We start from the raw sequence: 22,513 nt of genomic DNA, 5'->3' as shown, positions 1-22,513 counted from the left end.
GTGGAACACTGTGGTTGCAGCTTTCTATGCTGCTGTTTTTCCTTCTCTGGACAGGAATGACTCCCCTTCACTCATCTTCCCCAGACACCCCCAAACGCCCTCCCTTCCCATCTTTGGGGGTACTGGGCTCATGCTTATTTAGTGTAAATGCAAGCTGTCTTACCTGGGGCTCTTCGGAAGGCTGCTGGCGGCTGCCTCTTCTCCCTCCCTCTGGGTTCAGCCAGTCTCCTCTCAAGTGACATGAGTGACCTCAGAGGCAGTTTGGATGCTTTATGCAAGAATCTCCTCTGCACTCCCCTACTAAGTGGTTGGCCAGCCTGTTTGCACACCTCCATAGATGGGGAGCTCACCACCCCTAGAGGCAACCCACTCCATTTGTCCGAAGCAACAATAACAATAAAGATCCAGACTCTGCCTCCCTAAGTCTCCAACCAGGAATTCCACCTTCGAGTGCCCTCAAGGGAGAGGAGACTGCTGCGAACATCCAACCATCTGGGAACCTCATGGAGAGACCTCCTCAGACTTCCCTGCCCGTGCTCAAGCCCCAGAGCATTTCTTACTTAAAGCCTTGAGGTTTTTTTCAAGCCAAAGTTGTGAGTTGAAGACAACCCAGCCAAGAGTACTTTTATTAAAATCATCTCAGTGTCTCTCACTTCTGACTTCCTAATATCCGTTTTTTAAAGAACTATGACTTTTAGACACTTTCAAATATCCCTGCCTGGATAGCCTTCCCTGCCACATGGAGAGTGACTGCAGGGAGACCTGAAATGAGAAATGAGAATGACATATGTCATTTTGTTTTGCAACAAAAGCAAAAATTGACAAATGGGATCTAATTAAACTAAAGAGCTTCTGCACAGAAACAAAACGAAACAAAACAAAAAAACAAAAAACTATCATCAGAGAAAACAGCCTACAGAATGGAAGAAAATTTTTACACTCTTTCCATCTGACAGAGGTCTAATATCCAGAGTCTACAAGGTACTTAAACAAGTTATAAAAATCAAACAAACAAACAACATCATTAAAAAGTGGGCAAAGGACATGAACAGACACTTCTCAAATGAAGACATTCATGTGGCCAACAAACATGAAAAAAAAGCTCAACATCACTGATCATTAGAGAAATGCAAATCAAAACCACGGTGAGATACCATCTCATGCCAGTCAATATGGTGATCATTAAAAAAGTCAAGAAACAACAGATGCTGGTGGGAATGTGGAGAGATAGGAATACTTTAACACTGTTAGTGGGAGTCTAAATTAGTTGAACCATTGTGGAAGGCAGCGTGGCAATTCCTCAAAGACCTAGAACTAGAAATACCATTTGACCCAGCAATCCCATTACTGGGTATCTACCCAGATGAATATAAATCATTCTATTATAAAGATACATGCACGTGTATATTCATTACAACACTACTCACAATAGCAAAGACATTGAATTAACCCAAATGTGGTTAATTCCACATAAGAAATGTGGTACACATACACTATGGAACACTATGCAGCCATAAAAAAGAACAAAATCATATCCTTTGCAGGGACATGGATGGAGCTGGAAGCCATTATCCTCAGCAAACTAACATAGGAACAGAAAACCAAACATTGCATGTTCTCACTCATAAGTGGGAGCAGAACAATGAGAACACATGGACACAGGGAGGAGAACAACACACACTGGAGCCTGTTGGGGGTCCTGGGCAGCGGGAGGGAGAGCATCATGAAAACAAGCTAATGCATGCTGGGCTTAATACTTAAGTTACGGGTCCATAGGTGCAGCAAACCACCGTAACACATGTTTACCCATGTAACAAACCTGCACACCCTGCACATATACCCCAGAACTTAAAATAAAACTTAAAAAAGGAAGATGTTTGGGCAGATGTGATTCAAACTGTAGATGTGTGCAGAGGCAGGGAGTGGGTGGGTGTGGCCCCAGCTGACCATCCACCTCATCACTTGTTGTCACCTCTGCCACTCTTATTAAGTGATCCTCAGTTTCTAAATGTGCTGAGCTCTCTCTTGTTCTTTTTTTGTTTTTGGACTGGCTATTCCCTGTGCCTGGAATGGTGTTTTTCTTCCCTTCCATTTGGCTAATTGTCCTCCAGACCCCAAGGTGGATGCCACCTTCTCCAGAAAGCTTTCCATGGCCCTCTCTTGCTGCATTAGGGCAGCTCCCTGGGGCCCTTCTGCCTTTGGGCTCCCTACTGGCCTACAGGCCACATTTATCTCACAGCCACCACAGGCTTCCCTCAAACATCCCACTAGCAGTGAGCTCTTTGTAGGCATGGACTCTGTCTGACTCATTTCTAGTGTCTGGTGCATTGTGGATGCTCCATAAACACTGGCTGAATGAATTGACTGAAATTTTATGGATATAAGAGCCAGACGTTATAGATGCTGTGGTCTAGAGGGGAGGAGGGTAGGACCTGAATTTAGGGGCATCCAGTGGGGAGGGAGAGGGGGGATGTGTGGGATACAGATTTGAAAGGAGAAAGACAGGGCCAGAAGGGAGAAGAAAGAAGCCAGGCTAGGCAAATCTTGCCCACAAAGGCATTGCTGGGGAAGAGTGGGGATGTCCCTCCCCAGGGATCTGCCCCAGTCACTCCCATGCTTCATGCTGGGCTCAGCCCTTCTCTCACTGGTCACCCTCCCCGTTCCTGCCTTGTTCTATTTCACCAGAGTCATCACTACTAAGCTTTCTATATTTATTTGTCTCTGATCTGTGTCCTCCATTAAAACGCAGGACTAATCCTTGTAGGTCTGTTTTGTTCACTGCTGGATAGAGCCTAGGCACTCAATAGATACTTGTTGAATAAATACATCAGGAATAGATAAACTGGTTCAAGTCGCAGGCTTGGGCTCATGAAGACACTAGAGGGCGTCCAATCCCAGGTCCAGTTTGGACGCAGTGCCCCTGACTGCCCCAGCCTTGCCCCTGTAGTCCAGGGCAGGAGCAAGGGCTTGCCTGCCCTACCTCGCAGCTCTTGGTAAGGGGTGACCCTGGGCCAGGCTGCTTTGGTTATAGACAGACAGTGATTATGAGCAAGGGTCTGGGCTCCACTGGCTGACCCCTGGCTCGGGGACTCCTATGAGTATGTGGCCTTGGGCAAGTTCTCCAATCTCCTGTGGGACGTGGTTTGCTCATCTGCAAAATGGATAGAATAATAGTTATCACGCCCCATGGGATTGTTGTGATGTGGGGACTACATGAGACAACGCTGGTGAAGATTGTAGCACAGGTCCTGACACGTGGCAACCCCTCCAGAAACAGGGGAAGGCCTTTTATGCATTCATTGAACAGCATCTAGTCCTGTCTTCTGGGTGGTAGGCATACACCATGAGAAGTCATGAGAGGTGAACTGAATATTCAGTCCTCACAGAGAGGAAAGGAAAGAGGAAGCTAACAGACATCTGGACCATTATGTGCTAGGCCCTGTGCTGGGGTCTCCCATACCATAGCACATTTCTAATGCCTACCCAGGTTCAAATCGTGCTCCAGAATCACTGGCCATAGAGCCCTGAGCAAGGCTTCCCACTGTGAGTCTCCATCTTCTAACCTATAAAATGGGGATGATAATATAACCTACTCTCTAGGTTGAGGTGGGGATTAAGCGAGATGACGTGGGTAAAGCGCACTGCTTGGCACAGGTAAATACTTTGCAAATTTTGATCCTCTTCCTCTTCCCACTTAATCTTTCCCTCAGCTGTCTGAACAAAGGATCATTATCCCATTCTCCAAAGAAAGAAAATGGAGTTCAGAGAGGCTGAGAGACTTGTGCAAGACAGTCAGGCAAATCCAAGATCGGGAGATTGTGCTGGTTGTCTTGGCAGGATGCTCAACCTCCCAGAGCCTCAGTCTTCTCATATGTAATGTAGCCATGCCCCACCCCAGATGGTGGCAAAGACGCATGACATAGCACATTCACAGCACCCAGCTCTGCAGCTGAGCAACAGCGGAGCTCAGGATCTCTTTGCAAGAGAGAATGGTCACTGCATGGGGAAGTCAACAGGGCTGGGATCGGCAGCCAGAAGGCTACGGACCCAGTCCTCCTCTGTAGCTGTGCCACCCACCTCCAGGGTCACCTCTGTGGGGCTTGGGAAATTCTGCCCCCCAGCTCCCACTCCAGGGCACCTACTCAAAGGGCAGCTGAACTAATGGTTTCCCCTGAGGCTATTTTGAAGACTGGACAACAAAGTTGAGACAAGCTTCAAAGACTTTCTTTACAATTCCAGATGACATGACTTCAAGAACTATTAAATTTATCTTTGTCTCCTTTCAGCCTTCCTTGTTTGCAGATGGAGACACCAGCTGAGCTGACCCCGGGGCTCAAGTGCATGCATCACCATCACCACTGGCCATCACATCAGATGCTCCAGCAGAAAGGAGCTTTGGAGCCACTTTTCTCTTACATTTACAAACCCCTTCATATTACTGATAATGAACTTGAGGTCAGAAAAGGTAACACCCAAAGTCTTAGAAGGCTGAATACTCGGTGGCCTGAGTCTTGACCATATGCATCATAACAGGTAGGCATAGCAGGAGGTCTGTTGTGTTCTCAGAAGCAAGAAAGTTGTATTAGTTTGTTCTCACACTGCTAATAAAGACATACCTGAGATTGGGTAATTTATAAAGGAAAGAGGTTTAACGGACTCCCACAGTTTAACATGGCTGGGGAGATCTCACAATCATGGCCGAAGGCAAAGAAGGAGCAAGGTCACATCTTGCAATGGTGGCAGGCCAGAGAGCATGTGCAGGAGAACTCCAATTTCTAAAACCATCAGATCTCATGAGGCTCATTCACTACCACGAGAACAGTACAGGGGAAACCGCCCTCATGATTCAATTATCTCCACCTGGCCCTGCCCTTGACACGTGGGGATGATTACAATGCAAGGTGAGATTTGGGTAGGGATACAGCCAAGCCATATCAGAACCATTAAAAAATTCACTAATCAGGGTCTTCTTCACAATTCCAAGTCAAGGGAAATGTGTAGCTTCCCTCCACATTGAGGGGGCAGCTCAATGCTCCAGACCCCATGGTCAGCTCTATGTTGATACAAAGATGAGAATTTGGACTTTGGTCCTGGGGAAAGGTGGACACGCAGATGACCACCTGACTGCTACGTAGAACAAAGCAAGCCTGTGAGAGAGAAGTACTGTTTGTGGGAGGCTGAGATGGGGATAGCTGATTCTAGTGGCTGGCAGGAGAGAGGGTCTCTCAAGAGGCCCCTGCTTGCTGGGTTTTGCAGGATGATAACAGGGAACGTAGAAAAAGGAGGTTGGGAGGAAGAAACGGCAAAGGCAGAGGCTGGGAGGTGGGACCCCCATTGTGGGGTCCCAGAATGGGATGTGGGGCCACAGCGAGATCCTCTACCTTTTCTGTATGCAAGAATCACACCCAGGGAGTCTGATAAACAATGAAGATTCTGGGGGAACCATCTGGTTCAAGATTCAGATCTTGAGGTTTGGAATGGGGCTGAGAAGTCTCATTTAACAAACACCCAATGTGCTTGTTAATTCCAATGTTCTGTCCATTGGGCTTAGCTGCTCTGTGAGGTGGAGGGGTGGATGGGTGGAGAGAAAGAGCCTGGAGCCAGGTCATGCGGACCTGGCACGTCACCATCCTGGGAGGTCTAAACCCTGCAGAGGGAAATCAGGGCGTCAACAATGAATATCGAGGGGAAGCCATTCGAGAATTCTTACAAAAGAGTTGCTGAATATTTATTAAAGCCAATTTTGGATGCACCTGGGTATACAAAAGAGTTTGAAATTATACATGCTGTGTAGGTTTCAGAATCTTGGTTCAATAGGGATTGGCCAGGGCAGGGATGAGAATTTGTATTTCTAACAAGTGCCTTCCCAGCTGGTGCCAATTCCGCTGGTCCTGGGAACACGTTTTGAGAGCTCTGGGTGTCATTTCAAGGAGTTCGGGCATTAACCTCTGCAAGGGACTCTGAAGTGGCAGAAAGAATGCAAAGGTGACAACCTCTAATCCTCTTTTCTCCTGTTTCCCTTCAAAGGAAATGCATCGTACAACTGCTCCCAACCCAACCCAGTTTCTCCAGCTACAGAAAATGCCTGGGTCATGCCCCGAAATGAATCTTCTTTTCAAAGAGAAAAGGTAGGATTTACAGGTCAGTGGAGGATAAGGACGATGTTGCTGGGTGGCTGGGGCTTAAAATCACTTTAAAATAGATGAGTACATTTCTTCTAACACTCTTGATAAAAATCAAAAGTTCTTCTCTTCCTGGGCTTGAATGAAGTCCAGAGAGTTCTAAGTCAAAAAGTTCACAGAAAACAAGTGCTTTCACACACTTAGGATCTGGATGAGAAAAATATGAGGCTGCAAAGGACTGTTTTGCTCAAATTCCTATACAGAATCTAAGCTTTGGGGACAGCCCTCTTGCCTCCCCATCAACAAGTCAGGATGTTGGTTCTACTGCAGAGAGATTATGGGCTGCAAAACCAGGAAGCTCAAATCCCACTGCCTCCCTGCTGCAGACATTCGGAGTAATTACCCTCCTCAGAGACTGAGCTTTTCATCTGCAAAACAGAAATTTCATAACATCTTTTCTAAGTACTGCCACATGAAATAAATGCCGTGATGACTGACATGCATTTGGCACCAGTTCCAGGCACTGTTCCAAGTACTGAACATATAGTCTCCTTCTTAAGCCTTACAAAATCCCCATGAAAGAGGTACCACTGTTAATGCTATTGTATAGGTAAGAAATTAGACTCAGAAAGATTAGCAACTTGCCCAAAGTCCCACAGCAAGTATGTGTGTGAGAGGTGTGGGCAGCTGGGATGCAGACCCAGGCAGTCGGGCACGGGGCCCAGGTGCCCACTATGCAGCCCTGCAGAGACTGTTACGGGCCTTTCCCTTTGAACTCATTTCTCTCTGATAGAATCACACATCACCACCCTTTTTTAATCTCATGGGAAATTTTTCTGTATTTTATGGATTAACCGTAATTATTGTGATATAACAAAAATCATTTTGTAACTTTGGATCTGTTTTTTACCATTATAAAATGGTAACTGCTATGAAAGAGCGGGCATCCTTAAGCAAACATGGAATACTAACAAAAGGTGATCACAAACTGACCACAGAATAAAGTATCGTAAGTTCCCCAAAGAAGAAACTTATGGATTACCTTTCTTTATGCAATCAAACAAAACTGGCAATGAATGACGATAACAAAATCCCATCTACAAAATCCCAAAATCCCAATTGAAACCATTGTTCTAAATAATTAATCTGCATTCATTTGTGTGTTGTTTATGGTACCTGTTTTTACATTTGATTCTTAAAATCATTTGAGTTTTTAAATGGTGTAAATTTATATAGTTGTATGCTAACAAATTTGAAAGTTTCCATGAAATAAGTGTCTTTATTGAAAAGGCAGAAATTAATAACATCGACTCAAAGAAAATAAAAATAGATTTTTCAGAAAGTAAATAAAAGATATTCAAAGCATTTTTTCCCCAAAAGACTCCAGGGTGAGATGGTTTTACTAGTGAGGTCTTTTAATACTTTGATTATCAACTAATGAAATGTGAGAAATTACATTTCTGTCTCTGCTGTGGTTATTTGTTACAGCATCAACAGGAAACCAATATACCTATAAGAAATTCTCATCCATTATTTTTGCCTATCAAATACCAAAGACCCATTTAAAGGCTTGTAGATGACAGGGGCAGAGTGAGACCAATGCCCTTCTGCACTGCCAGCGGGAATGGAAATTGAAGCAGACTATCTGAAAAAAAATTGCTCATATGTACAAAAGCCTTAAATAAATTTACACTCTTTTACCTGTTATTTCTATTTCTTGAAACACTAAACTACATGAATAATTACAGATTTGGATAATGATTAATGTAGAAGATTATTCATCTCAAGTTACAAATCACACTTTTTCAGTAATAAACACACTGGAGGCTGGGTGCAGTGGCTCACACCTGTAATCCCAGCACTTTGGGAGGCTGAGGGAGGTGGATCACCTGAGGTCAGGAGTTCGAGACCAGCCTGGCCAACATGGTGAAACTCTGTCTCTACTAAAAATACAAAAATTAGCCAGGTGTGGTGGTGCACGCCTATAGTCCCAGCTACTCAAGTGGCTGAGGCAGGAGAATTGCTAGAACCTGAGAGGCGGAGGTAGTAGTGAGGCAAGGTTGCGCCTTGGCGATGGAATGTGAGACTGTGTCACTAAACAAACAAACAAACACTGGAAACAATCCAAATGTCCAGCAAATAAAAGAAAAATGAAACAAATTATAACTCATAAATAGAAACTAGTACAATTATTAAACTATGGTGTAATGTAAGCATTGCTTTGGTCTTTTTTCCTACCCTTTTCCCATTTTTTCCTAAGCTATTCATTAAACCAAACAACCTTTCTCCTCTGTTGATTTTTGAGGTTTCCTTTTGCACATATTAAAATCATACAGAGAAATGAATTTCTGCTTCTGGCCATCCCTTAGGGCCTTTGATCTTTCCATTCTTGTGCCCATGCTGCATTGTTTTAATTGTTGCCACTTTATTACATGTTTAATGTACTCACCCGGTCCATTTTCAAAACTATGTCAGAAACATTCACTCATTTATTCTCTTGTGGAACTTTAGAACTCTTTCCTCATTTTCCATCACAAACAAAAATGTCATTGAACTTTTGATTGAAATTGTATTAAATGAATACATTAGTTTGAATACAATTGATATTTTTTTTAAACTTCATTATTATCATTATAAATTAGTAAAGTTATCACAGCAAATAATTTTAATGACTTGTTCACAATATCAGGTTGCAAAATAATCAGAATACAAAAAGTTATAAACGAATGATCCAAATTATGTGCTTCTTAAATTTTATAAAAGACTAAATATCATTGGGCCTATTAATATACATTAAAATTATGTTATGATAAAATATGTTTATAAAACTAAAAAATGGTTTCATCTATAAAATATTTGTATGTGATAGTTTAAAATTTATTTCTATATTTTCACTAAAAATTAATATTAATAAGAGTTAAACATCCTGATATCTACATATAATTCTGTATGTAAAATGTACCAAAAAAGAACTCTTTTTAATTAAAAAATTATAAGACAAAATATTTACTTCATTTAAAAATAATTTTGTTTAAATTAAAAGGTTATTAAAAGTTGTGTCAAAATACGGATTTAGAAAGAAAATATAAACAAAAAGAATCCAGTAAATAGGAGAAAGAGATATAAAGAAAGTTATGAGTATAAAGATATATTTTTGGTAAGAAAGATTTAAGAAAAGAAAATAACTTTATATTTAAAAACCTTGCCTGATAAATGTTTTTTCGTAAAATAAAGTGACTGGTTATTGAAAAATAAGAAAGTATAGAACAAAACAAAAGTTGTAAGCATGTCATGAAAGTCATGAAAGTCTCTGTGTAAGTTGTAAAAGGTTTGAAAAGAATAAATTTACAAAAGATATTTTGTATGTGATCAAGTTGACTATAATTTAAAGGGAATTATTCATAAGCCTTTCTAAGGTTTGAGTTTTGATATTAAAAATACACCAATACAAAACTAAAAATTTGGTCCCTTATGTTAAAGCAACAAAGTTTTCTTGAAGTAATGATCTGCTTTTAATAAAATTTACAAGAAGTTTTGATTTTTAATTCTAAAAATTTCCAGCCACTTTCTAAACTGTAACTTTTTTGTTTGTTTTATAGTCTCCATTTAATTTAATTAGTTTTTAGTTTAAAATGCTATCTTCTTCTTAAAAATGGTATCTTCATCTCTCAAGATAGAGTTTTCCTCTAGAAGCTTCTCAGAGTCCTATCTCAGAAGTTCAACTTGTAACAAGTCTCACAGCATAGGATGTGCAGTTCATACTACATTGCCTTCTGCTCTTTCACTTTCTTCCCTTGAGAAGGTACATCTTTTTGCTTGGCTGGAATGTTAAGTTTCTCCTTCAACTTCTTCGTTAGCTCCTATAACTTTTTCCTCTGGTTCTAACAGCTATTGAGGCCTGACACTAAAAATGTTTGTCTCAAAGACCTAGAAAAGCAATGTTTTTTTTCCAGTATAACCTGATTCTGTACTTAGCTTTTCTTAATGTGTCTAAACTGTTCCATGTAACCAGGGAATTTCCCATGCTTTTATTAAGAACCATATATCCCCCTGCGCAAGATAATACTTTTCTTGTTTATGTTCCACAGTGTAGAGTCACAGCCTTTGATACACATTCTGAATTAATACAAGTACTTTTTCATCAGGTTATCTGAACAGGCTTCCCCTGAGGCGAACCAATCACACAGAAGGAGGTTTTGCTTTGCCTTTTTAGTAGCTGGCCTAAGAAACAAATGTTTTCTATTTTATCAAGATAATTTCCTGTGTTGCCTTTACTAAATTTTTTTATTACTTTAAAAAATGGAGACTTTAAGAGTTGAAGTTTTTTTAATATCTATATAACTTTCTGTATTGCTTTTACGATCTATATTTATCACTCTAATTAAATAAATGACTATCACATAGTGCCCTGTGATCCCGTTTTGATCAGGTATTTTAAACCTTTTGGCATATTTAATGGACTTCCCCAGCATCAAAATGCTAAATTAAATCTTTTTGATGTAAAGTTAACATTGAGATTTTCCTGTCAGGCCCCTAGAAAGACTCAAAGGACTTCTCTCTCATCTTGTAGAGATATTAAATAATTAGGCTTATTTGGTAAATTATATGGGAAATAGCAAATGCTAAGTGATACTAGATCTTCTTTCAGTTACATTTTTGGATATGTTATTGGTATAAATATTCCAAAATGGTAATAAAACTCTTAAAATCTTCTATGTTATCAGTCATAATTTTGGTTATTACATTGTATGCCACAAAATAACTAAATTTCCTTATAAATTTCTGGTTATGGGGAACTTCCATCCTATTTTCAACTATGGTTGTTTTAAATTTTTGTCATTTACAGTTATTTTAAATTTTTCTCTAAAAGTATCTGCAATTAGATTCATTACAAAGACTGTGACAAGTACTCTTAAATACAAGTTTCAAATAACTTTAAGATCAATGCGGTTTTTTTTATCCCCCAAGATGGCAGATTAGAGGCATTGTTAGCATGCCTCTTGTATTAGTCCATTTTCATGCTGCTGATAAAGACATATCTGAGACTGGGTAATTTACAAAGAAAAAGAGGTTTAATAGACTCACAGTTCCCCATGGCTGGGGAGGCTTCATAATCATGGCAAAAGATGAAGCCATGTCTTACATGGCGGCAGGCAAGAGAGAGCATGTGCAGGGGAACTCTCCTTTGTAAAACCATCAGATCTCATGAGACTTATTCACTATCATGAGAACAGTATGGGAAAAACCTGCCCCCATGATTCAATTATTTGCCACTGGGTCCCTCCCACAACACATGGGAATTATGGGAGCTACAATTCAAGATGAGATCTGGGCAGAGATGAAGCCAAACCATATCACCTCTCATACTTAGAAAGACAAAATAGTGTGTAAAGACTCATGTTATAATTTTTTCCCCAAGAAACACCACAGGCATTTAACTAGAAAACTGAAAGAAACCACAGACTCTTTGAAAGAAGTGGGGGCAGCAGCCTACACCACAAGACAGGTGGAAAACTGTGAGTCCCCAGAGTGTGACAGCCGGAGAGACTGCCTCTGTGACACACACTCCCACTAGGGAACCTGATAATATAGGCCAGGGGGCAAGGCCTTGGCACCACCCAGCACGGGAGCTGAGTGGTGGGGAGTATTGAGAAGGAGCAGCATTGAACATGCTTTGTGTGCACTCCTAGACTTCAGTGGGGATGGTGGGAAGCCATTCCTAATTCTACTTCACAGGGAGCCTGGCAGAAGTCAGCCAGCTAACTCAGACCATAGTCACAGGTTGAGAGAAGGTCTCAACTGTGATTCACAACATAATCTTAAGTGGGGATGAACTCACTTGGCCAGAACTAGGGGGCAAGTGGGGGTACTGTAGTCACAGGTGCAGAAGCTGGACACCGCTGCTTTGGGGTGGGCCAGGAGGGGCATGGCCTGAAAGCCACAGTTTCTGTCTGGATGGGGAAAGTTTATAGCCTGCAGCAGTCTTGAGTTCTCAGTGCAGGGTTCCTGGAATGCAGCTAGCTGTGTTAAACAAACAAAAAGGGTCTATGTTGCTGCTAATACTGCATGCTATACTTGGATAAATTCCCCTAGAAGAGTTAAGACTCAAATACACAAAATTAAAAACAAAAAAAAGCAAAACAAAAAAACTGCAGGTTACAAGTTTCACCTAATTCCTCATGGTCATTTAATTAATTAAATTAATTAAATTTATTTAACTGGTTGCCTTTAAACCTAAGTTCATGGATCACAACTACTATATAAGCTGAGATTATCATGTTACTATTAATTTTACTTTGTATTTTTCTTTTAAACTCTGTACCTGTTGTTAAATTTCTACAGAACAACTCTTCACAGAATAATGCTGGCCTAACACTTTGAGATAATAGTAAATGCCTACAGAATAGACAAAAACTTAAACTTAACATTTGATTTTAGGTAGACGTAGCCTGAGAACCACTCCCTCCAAACGCTGTTGTTACTCAAATGTAGCTAAAACAGTTTAGGCACTAACTCCAATTACGCCCTCCAACGTGAGACCAACCAACAACGTGAGACAGGTCTATCCCAGCTGTCTCGCCTAGGGATAATCAAAACCTCACTACAGCCAGGCGCAGTGGCTCACGCCTGTAATCCCAGCACTTTGGGAGGCCGAGGCGGGCGGATCACCTGAGGTTGGGAGTTCGAGACCACCCTGACCAACATGGAGAAACCCTGTCTCTACTAAAACTACAAAATTAGCCAGGTGTGGTGGCACATGCCTGTAATCCCAGCTGCTCAAGAGGCTGAGGCAGAAGAATTGCTTGGACCCAGGAGGCGGAGTTTGTGGTGAGTCGGAGATCGCGCCATTGCACTCCAGCCTGGGCAACAAGAGCGAAACTCTGTCTCAGAAAAAAACAAAAACAAAAACAAAAACAAAAAATCTAACTACAAAATGGTTAACCGGTGATATTTTTTAAAATCTCGATCAAAAAAAGGAAATGTGAAAGTTGTCAGAATAAAAATAAAGTCACCTGTGTTAAAAAGCAAAACTAAAAGCAAACCCCTGAAAAATGAAACTAGGGAAGGTCATGAAAGGAAGATTCTCATATACAAATGCCTGCTGACAAAAACTATCACAAAAGACTGCAAAAACCTTGCACAAAGGCCACTACAACCTTACATAAGAAAATACTGCTGCGAGAACACCTGCCTAGCAACTGACTGTCCAACCTTGGACTGATGCCACCCTTGTTATTGATACATCTATTCAAAGATAACTATCTCAAAAACAATTACGTAATTCTTCTCATTTTTTCTTTAAAAACCTTTGTCTTCTTTTACCTCCCTAAATATGCACATGGTTTACTATGGCACACCTATGCCAATTGCAATGCCTATTCATGCCTATTCCTGAATAAACATCGTTTTCTTTCAGAAAGTCTCCCTCTTTGCTTGTTATTTAGATTGAAAAAATTTGCAACCATTAGAACATTTCTTTCCTTGAGGGGAAAGAAAAGTGGGAGCTCAAAGTTAATCATTTTATCTGAAATAAATGTTCTTCTGAGCATATAAAATCATTCTTTTATGGCCTCACATCATTCCTAATCTCTCTTCTCATACTTTTGCCTATGGTTTTCATCTAAGTCTATTTCTTCTTTACCTTTGCAAGAGAAATAGCTAATTGATTTGTTTTTAAAAAATATATCATTCGGAGTCACATAAATGTTCAATCACGACAGTTGTTTTATGATGTATCTTTGATTAAATTCATGGAACCAGCATTAATTCCTACATTTATTTCCCTTTCTTGCCTTCTGGCAGCCTATTCGAAAAGCCACCTTCATCTACCACAGGCTCAGCCATAAAGCAAGTCTCAATAGATTCAAAAGAATTAAACTCACACCAACCATACTCTCAGACCACAGTGGACTAAAATTAGAAATCAATGCCAAGAAGATCTCTCAAAACCACACAATTACATCGAAATTAAATGACCTGCCCCTGAATGACTTTTGGGTAAACAATGAAATTAAGGCAGAGATCAAAAAATTATTTGAAGTAAGTGAAAGCAGAGATATAACATACCAAAATCTCTGAGATGCAGCAAAAGCAATGGTAAGGAGAATGTTTAAAGTGTTAAATGCCTACCTCAAAAAGTTAGAAAGATCTTACATTAATAACCTAACACCACTCCTAGAGGTAGTAGAAAAACCAACTCCAAAGTTAGCAAAAGAAAAGAAACAGCTATAAAATCAGAGCAGAAATGAACAAAATTGAGACCCAAAATCCATACAAAGAATCAACGAAACCAAAAGTTGGCTATTTGAAAGGATAAACAAGATTAATAGACCAGTAGCTAGATTAAAAAAGAAAAAAAGAGAGAAGATGCAAATAGGCACAATCAGAAATGACAAAGGTGACATTACAACTGATTCCACAGAAATAGAAAAGATCTTCAGGGACTATTACGAACACTTCTAGACACACAAACTAGAAAATCTGGAGGAAATGAATAAGTTCCTGGAAACACACAATTTCCCAAGATTCAATTAGGAAGAAATTGAAACCCTGAACAGACCAGTATCAAGATCTGAAATTGAAAGAGTAATAAAAAACCTACCAGCCAATAAAAGCCCTGACAAGATGGATTCACAGCCAAGTTCTATTAGATGTATGAGGAAGAGCTGGTACCAATCCTGCTGAAACTATTCCAAAAAACTGAGGAGGGACTCCTCTCCAATTTGTTCTATGAAATCAGCATAACACACATACCAAAACCTGGCAAAGATACAATAAAAACAGAAAACCACAGACCAATATCCCTGATGAACATATATGAAAAAATCCTTAACAAATTACCGGCGAACTGAATCCAGTAGTACATCAAAAACTTAATTCACCATGATCAAGTAGCCTTCCTTCCTGGGATGCAAGGTCAGTTCAACATATGCAAATCAATACAGGTGATTCACCACAATAGATGCAGAAAAAGGTTTTGATAACAACAAGCCTTAATGATAAAACCTCTCAAGAAACTAAGCATTAAACAAACATACCTCAAAATAATGAGAGCCAACTACGACAAACTGGCAGCCAACATCACACTGAACAGGCAAAAGCTGGAAGCATTCCTCTTGAGAACTGAAACAAGACAAGGTGCCCACTCTCACCGCTCCTATTCAGCATAGCAATAAAGTTCTAGCCAGAGCAATCAGGCAAGACAAAGAAATAAAAGGCATTCAAATAGGAAAAGACGTCAAACTATCTCTCTTCGCTGATGATCTAGAAAATGCTCCACCAAAAGTCTCCTGGAACTGACAGAGAATTTCAGGAAAGTTTCAGGATACAAAATCAATGTATAAAAATCAGTAGTATTTCTATACAAATAATGTTCAAGCTGAGAGCCAAATCAAGCATGCAATCCCATTTATAATAGCTGCAAAAAAAAAAAAAAAAAAAAAAAAAAAAAGGAAATAACCTAACCAAGGAGGTGAAAGATTTGTATAAAGAGAACTACAAAACATTGCTGAAAGAAGTCACAGATGACACAAATGGAAAAACATTCCATGTTCATGGATTAGAAGAATCAATATTATTAAAATAGCGATACTGCCCAAAGCAATCTGCAGATTCAACACTATTTCTATCAAGCTACCAATGTCGTTTTCCACCAAACTAGAAAAAAAATTCTAAAATTCATATAAAACCAAAAAGAGCCCAAATCGCCAAATCCATCCTAAGCAAAAAGAAAAAATCCAGAGGCATCATATTATCTGACCTCAAACCATACTATGAATCTATAGTAACCAAAACAGCATGGTACTGGTACAAAAACAGACACATAGACAAATGAAACAGAATGGAGAAGACAGAAGTAAAGTCGTACACCTACAGCCATCTGATCTTTGACAAAGTTGACAGAAATAAGCAATGGGGAAAGAAATTCCTATTCAATAAATGGTGCTGGGATAGTTGGTTCGCCGTGTACAGAAGAATGTAACTGGACCCCTACCTTTTACCATATACAAAAATAAACTCAAGATGGATTAAAGATTTAAATGAAAGACCTCAAACTTAAAGAATCCTATGAGAAAACCTAGGAAATATCATTCTGGACATTGACCTTGGGAAAGAAAATTGCAGAAGAAATTGCAACAAAAACAAAAATTGACAAGTGGAATCTAATTAAACTGAAGAGCTTCTGTAGAGCTCTTCAATTCAAGAAACTATCAACGGAGTAAACAGACAACCTATGGAATGGGACAAAATAATTGTAAACTATCATCTGACTCAGAGCTAAAATCCATAATCTATAAGGAATTTAAACAATTGAAGAAGCAAAAAACGAATAACCCCATTAAAAAATGGGTAAAGGACATGAACAGACACTTCTCAAAAGAAGGCATAAAAGTGGCCCACAAACATATTAAAAAATGCTCAACATCACTGATCATCAGAGAGATGCCAATCCAAACCACAATGAGATACCATCTCATACCAGTCAGAAGGGCTATGATTAAAAAGTCAGAAAACAACAGATGCTAATGAGGCTGCAAAGAAAAGGAAACACTTATGCACTGTTGGTGGGGATGTAAATTAGTTCAGTCACTATGGAAAACAATATGGAAATTTCTCAAAGAACTTACAACAGAACTACCATTTGACCCAGCAATCCCATTATTGGGTATATATCCAAAAGAAAATAAATTATTCTACTAAAAAGAGTGATGCACTCGTATGTTCGTGGCACCACTGTTCACAATAGCAAAGACGTGAAATCAACTTAAGTGCCCATCGATGGTGGACTTGATAAAGAAAATGTGATACACATACATCATAGAATACTATGCAGCTATGAGAAGAAGCAAAATCATGTTGTTTGCAGCAACATGGATGGAGCTGGAGGCCATTATCCTAAGTGAAATAACACAGGAACAGAAAACCAAACACTGCATGTTCTCACTTATAAGTGGGAATTAAACAATGGGTACTCATGGACATAAAGACGGCAACACCAGACACTGGAGACAGTGGGATAGATGGAGGGGAGGAATAGAGGGGACAAAAGTTGGAAAACTATTGGGTAGTATGTTCAGTACTTGTGTGATGGGATAAATTATACCCCAAACTTGAGTATCTCTCAATATACCCAGGAAACAAGTGTGCACATGTACTCTCTTAATTTAAAATAAAACTTGAAGTCATAAAATAAATAAAATAGCTACCTTCTTGCTAACCTCCTTCACCCTCTGTGTTTTAAAGTAATTGCCTGCATTGAAGCCCAGTTTTTCTCTCTCTTTTTTCAAAGCTTGGTTGTCTCAGTCTTTGAAGGTAAATGAGAAATATGATTAAAATAGTGAAAATGAAATTCTGACGCTTAGTGAAGTAACTGTGAATTTCACTTGGATGGAACATTGCAAATTCCCAGAGACACGAATAAAAAATTCCCATTTGATGTTCTTTCCTAGACCAGAAGCCCTAGATCCACATTCCCAGAACATAAATTTGAAAACAAAAGGATATTTACAGGGTTCCTCACCCATCTTCCTGGCCAGGGCCAAGACTGTCTGGAAACGCCCATCTGATAGGAAGAGACAGCCTATAGGGACCAATGGTACAACTTTTGGCTGGCTCAAGGCCAGAAGGTGGGCGTGGGCAGCTGTGCCCCTTGGCTGGCATCATGTTCATGAGCCCTGTTGTCCCTAGGAGAGTGTCCTAGCCTCAGAATCTAGGTACCCAGGTCCTCGAATCAGCTCTTCCTTCCACTTGCTATGTGACATGCACAGTTCACGTCAGTGAACTTGTCACCCTGTCCCCTGTAGAGCTGCTCCTCCTCCTTCACAGCTCCCTGTCTTAGCATCTGGTACCACCATTCTGTCTGGCTGATGTGTCAGACGCCTGGGAGTTATTCTTGACTCTTCTCTGGGACACCACATCCCATCACCACTAGCCTCACTCAACCTCATCCGCTTCTCTCCATCCACACTGCCATTACTCTGACCCAACTCATAACTGGACCAGTCAACCCCTTCAGTCCTGGCTGGGATCCAATTCTTTCTCCATGCTGCAGCCCAAAAGCCTTCTTGAAGCACTCGTCATGTCCTCAATGATGTCCCATTGCTTTGGGGTACAAATAAGCCTTCACATGTACACACTCCCCATCAAGATGTGTGAAAGGTGACCCTAAGGCTGGACCCAGGCCACAGGAGGGAGGTTTTTTGTTTTTTAAAGGTCAGTTTCCAATATTTACAAATTATGAAATATGACAAATCCGGATTTGTAATATCTCTTGAAAATCAGAAAATCTGTCATCTCTAGGTCAGTGTCTGTGATGGAAACAGTAGGGGCTGCCCTTGTCCCCCAAGCAGCCACAGGTCCAGGGAACCCCTCACCTTGCCCATCCTTCCCTGTGCTCATTTACAGCATAGATGTGACCCTCCTGCCTACAGATCTGCCTCGCCAGTGGCCTCTCCCTCTCCCTCTCCCCCTCCCCCTCCCTCTCCCCCTCCCCCTCCCTCTCCCCCTCCCCTTCCCTCTCCACCTCCCCCTCCTTCTCTCTCTTCCTCTCCCTCTCCCTGCTCCTGTCATCTGAGTTTTTCTGCCTCTGAACAAATGCCAGGGCCTTCCCCCATACTCTTACCTCTGCTGGAACGCCCCACCCCCATTTCCTCTCTCTTCCCACAGTCCCGCCCAGATAAATCCTACTCGTCCTCAAGCCATGAGTTTAGATGTGACTGCTGCAGGGAAACCACCCCCGATGCCCTACCAGAGGGCAGTGCCTATTTTCCTATCACCTGTGGCCACTGGTCAATCACCCTCCTGTGAGCTCCCAAGGGCAGGGCTAGCCTGATGACCTCACCACTCTACCACCAGCAGCCAACCCAATACCTGGCACACAATAGGAGCCTTCTAAACATTTGTTGAATGACTGGATAAACTTGACGCCTCTGGATTATTGTGCATACAAGTAAGATGCCATCAACTGGCAGGACAAGATGCGGAAGCGAACGGAAATCAGTGTGGGAGAGGCACAGGTGCACGGTGTCCTGGGATATGCTGAACAGTCACAATTTGCCAGCGATGTTTTCCCAGAGGAAGTCAAGCTTGAGTGGGGCTTGGGAATTTGGAACTTCCAACCATGCCTCCTACTGAAGACGACACTGGTTAGAGAGATGAGTTGACCTGGCCAAGGTCACACAGTCCTCGCAGTCTGAGCAACATTAAGATGTGGGCTGTGCCTGACGTGCTCAAAGCTGTAGCTCCAGCATCAACTCAATGTTTAACAAATGTGGTGAATGAATAAATAAAAGATGAAGACAGAGGTTGAAGAAAGTCCTTAAGGACTCAAGCAGCGGAAAGAACTTGATATTGATTTATAAACAAAGAGGAATTTGGAAATGATCCCCAAAGAGAAAAAGCTTACCTCTACTGAGGCAAGTATTTATTTGCTTTTTACTCCTAAAGGACAACAGCACTCTTCATTAACTTTTAAATGTATTTTTGTTTAGGGAGCTGAGGCTCTTATCTTATTTTTATTGTCAACACGTGGTGGTTATTTTGAGAATTTTAAAATATCTTTAAAAACAAAAGCAAAAGAGTCTCTTTAGTGTGGAACCTCACTTAGGTAGACAGACTGTTTCTAACACATGCAATTAATTATAGAAATCGTCACGCATACGACAACCACAGATGTAAAATGTGAGTTGTTTCTGTTTTTGCAAAAGAAGAAACTAAAGTTATAGCCATAATAACCCAGAATGGTCATAATAAAAGATCAGAAGCAGATGCCTCTGAGGTGACCTCGACTGGCTGAAATATAAAAAGTCACTTTTAATACCACAGAAAAGTAGACTTAAGAATGGTCAAAATGGTAAATTTTATGTGGATTTTACTACAATAAAAAATGTTCAAAACGTTGAAAATTTGTTTGAAAAATGTAATGCAATGATTCCTCCACTTATAAAACCTTCCACTGAATGCGAAAGGAGCTGGCCCTAGAGTCAGTGAGGCTCAGCAGCTGGGACAGAAAGGACCCCGTGGGCAGAACTAGCCCCTTCTCTCCAGAGCTCCCACATTCCAGAAACACCAGTGTGATCCGTCCTTGGCTGTATAAGACACAACCCTAGGCCGGGCGTGGTGGCTCAAGCCTGTAATCCCAGCACTTTGGGAGGCCGAGACGGGCGGATCACGAGGTCAGGAGATCGAGACCATCCTGGCTAACACGGTGAAACCCCGTCTCTACTAAAAAATACAAAAAACTAGCCGGGCGAGGTGGCAGGCGCCTGTAGTCCCAGCTACTGGGGAGGCTGAGGCAGGAGAATGGCGTAAACCCGGGAGGCGGAGCTTGCAGTGAGCTGAGATCCGGCCACTGCACTCCAGCCCGGGCGACAGAGCGAGACTCCGTCTCAAAAAAAAAAAAGACACACCCCATACGTGACTTTGAAAGTACACAGACCCAGGTTCTGGTTTCAGCACCAATATGTCCTTGTTCATGAGAGCTCTGTCCCTTACCTCTCTCTGCTTGCATCCAAGGCTGCATATCTGAGCTACTCACAAAGTAGTTGTTAGGATTTGAGCAGCATAACAAACGAGTCTTTTACATAACTGCTCTAGGACTTGCGAATTCATTATGTTTTCCCCCTGCTGCTAGAATTCAGCTCCACAGGGAGCTGTTTGTCTGTTGTGCACTGTTCATACCTAGAACAGTCTGGCATGCAGTGGGCATTCGACCATCATTAGGGGTTTAATCTCTGCCAGCCCTCCTGCCCCGCCTGTGTGAGTGGGAAGGGAGCGCCCCTGCATCCCTGGGAGGCTTCCCTTGGGAGGAATCCTAGCAAGTCCAGTGGTCTCTGCTTCCACCATGGTCTTGAACACACCCATTCCTCTTTATCCCCATGCCCACCACCTCAGTCGCAGCTGCATCCTTCCCTTACCACGTGTACCAATAGCAGCAGCCCTCTGCCTCTCTCCTCCCCACCCTTCCCACTCTAGTCTACACCCACCGCCTCCACCTCAGAGCCACCTTCTAACACTGATCTGGCCATGTCACCCTCCAGCTCCAGTGCTGCCCAGGGCTTCCTATCCCCCCAGGGTGAAGTCTGTGGTTGGCTCACCCTCCCCATGCTTGTTCTCTCCTCAGCCCCAAAGCTGTCTGAGTTCTTTCTCAGGGCTGCGTCCCATCTTGAGCCTTTTCTTTACTGATTTCCTTTCTCTGGTATATCCTCTCTCCCAATCCCCATCATCACCTGCCTAACTCCTGCTTACCCTTCAGGAGTCCATTTAGAGGCCACCTCTTCTGAAAAGCCTTCCTTGATTTCACCCCACCCCATTCAACCTGAGTGAAGTGTTTCTTTTCTCCCTGCCAAGGCCACACAGCAAGTAAATCATTGAACTGGGATTCAAATTCAGGCCCACCTTCTCCCAAAACAGCAAGCCAAAACCAGAAGACTCTAATTACTTATTTATTCAGGAAAAAAGAGACTCAAGAATGAGGTAGAGCTAAGTTAACATCTTGAAAACATGCCCAAAATATATTAAATGAAAACACGAGGTTGTAGATCAATGCATATGGCATAATTCCATCAAAAACACAATAAACTATAGATGTTTATATAGGTTTTTAAAGCACAGAAAATGCCCAAACAAACACAAATTGAGCTATTAACGATAATTATTGGGTGGGTAAACTTAAACATTCTATAAGGTTTCAATTTGTTATGTATTCTTTATGTCCTTAAAAAAATTAAACTCAAAGGAACTCCACAACTTTTCTCCAATAATAAGTAAGAGGCTTGAACACCAGAAATTGCAATATACAGGGACCAGCTTTTGGAGAAAAGGCTCCTTCCTGCAGTGGTAACATGAGATGAGGGCAGATGTGGTTGACCAGGGAGCCACACTCACCTTTCCCAGCAGCTCGGGCAGGCCCAGCAGCTGCCCAGTGAACATGCCAATGCAGATAAAGATGGTGGTTACCTGCCCCAGAGAGCCACGGATCTCCTTGGGTGAGATCTCACTGAGGTACATGGGGAGCACACTGAGGGCGATTGCCTGTAGAAGCAGCATAGCAGCAGTTAGAGAGGTGTCTTCCTGAGGGAGCCGCACTCTGGTTACAGTGCCTCTCTTGGCTCTGCTTTGCCCTGGACGTTAAATAGCACTGTAGCCACAGCATCTTTCCCAGCACTTTGCACAAATTGCCAAAGCTTTCTCATGCACTTTATAATTTAATCCCTAAAGTATGACTGGAGGTGCATTTCAGAGGACAGGACACAGCTGATGGTGTTGGTGGAGGTGATGGTATTGACAGTGATAATGATGGTGATGGTGATAACGGTGGTGGTGGTGGTAGCGATGGTCATGATAGTGATGATAATGATGGTAGTGGTGATGGTAGTAATGGTGATGGTGGT

At 41.6% G+C, this 22,513-nt stretch overlaps 1 protein-coding gene across 3 annotated transcripts in view; it reads right to left on the bottom strand.

Annotated features, from left to right (window-relative positions):
- The window catches only part of SLC2A9 (solute carrier family 2 member 9), a 99,754-nt gene that overhangs the window by 69,811 nt on the left and 7,430 nt on the right, over positions 1 to 22,513 (bottom strand). For 2 of the 3 annotated variants that reach the window (XM_026455641.1, XM_026455640.1), the window contains exon 2: positions 22,008 to 22,154. The exons of the other annotated variant lie outside the window; for it this stretch is intronic. In XM_026455641.1, the coding sequence (XP_026311426.1) occupies positions 22,008 to 22,154 (147 nt within the window). The remainder of the gene's footprint in view (positions 1 to 22,007; positions 22,155 to 22,513) is intronic. 3 annotated transcript variants of the gene reach the window in all.

This window comes from Piliocolobus tephrosceles, chromosome 3, assembly GCF_002776525.5.
Source record: "Piliocolobus tephrosceles isolate RC106 chromosome 3, ASM277652v3, whole genome shotgun sequence".
In the NCBI taxonomy this organism is placed as follows: domain Eukaryota; kingdom Metazoa; phylum Chordata; class Mammalia; order Primates; family Cercopithecidae; genus Piliocolobus; species Piliocolobus tephrosceles.
This window is presented reverse-complemented; position numbering and strand designations above follow the sequence as displayed.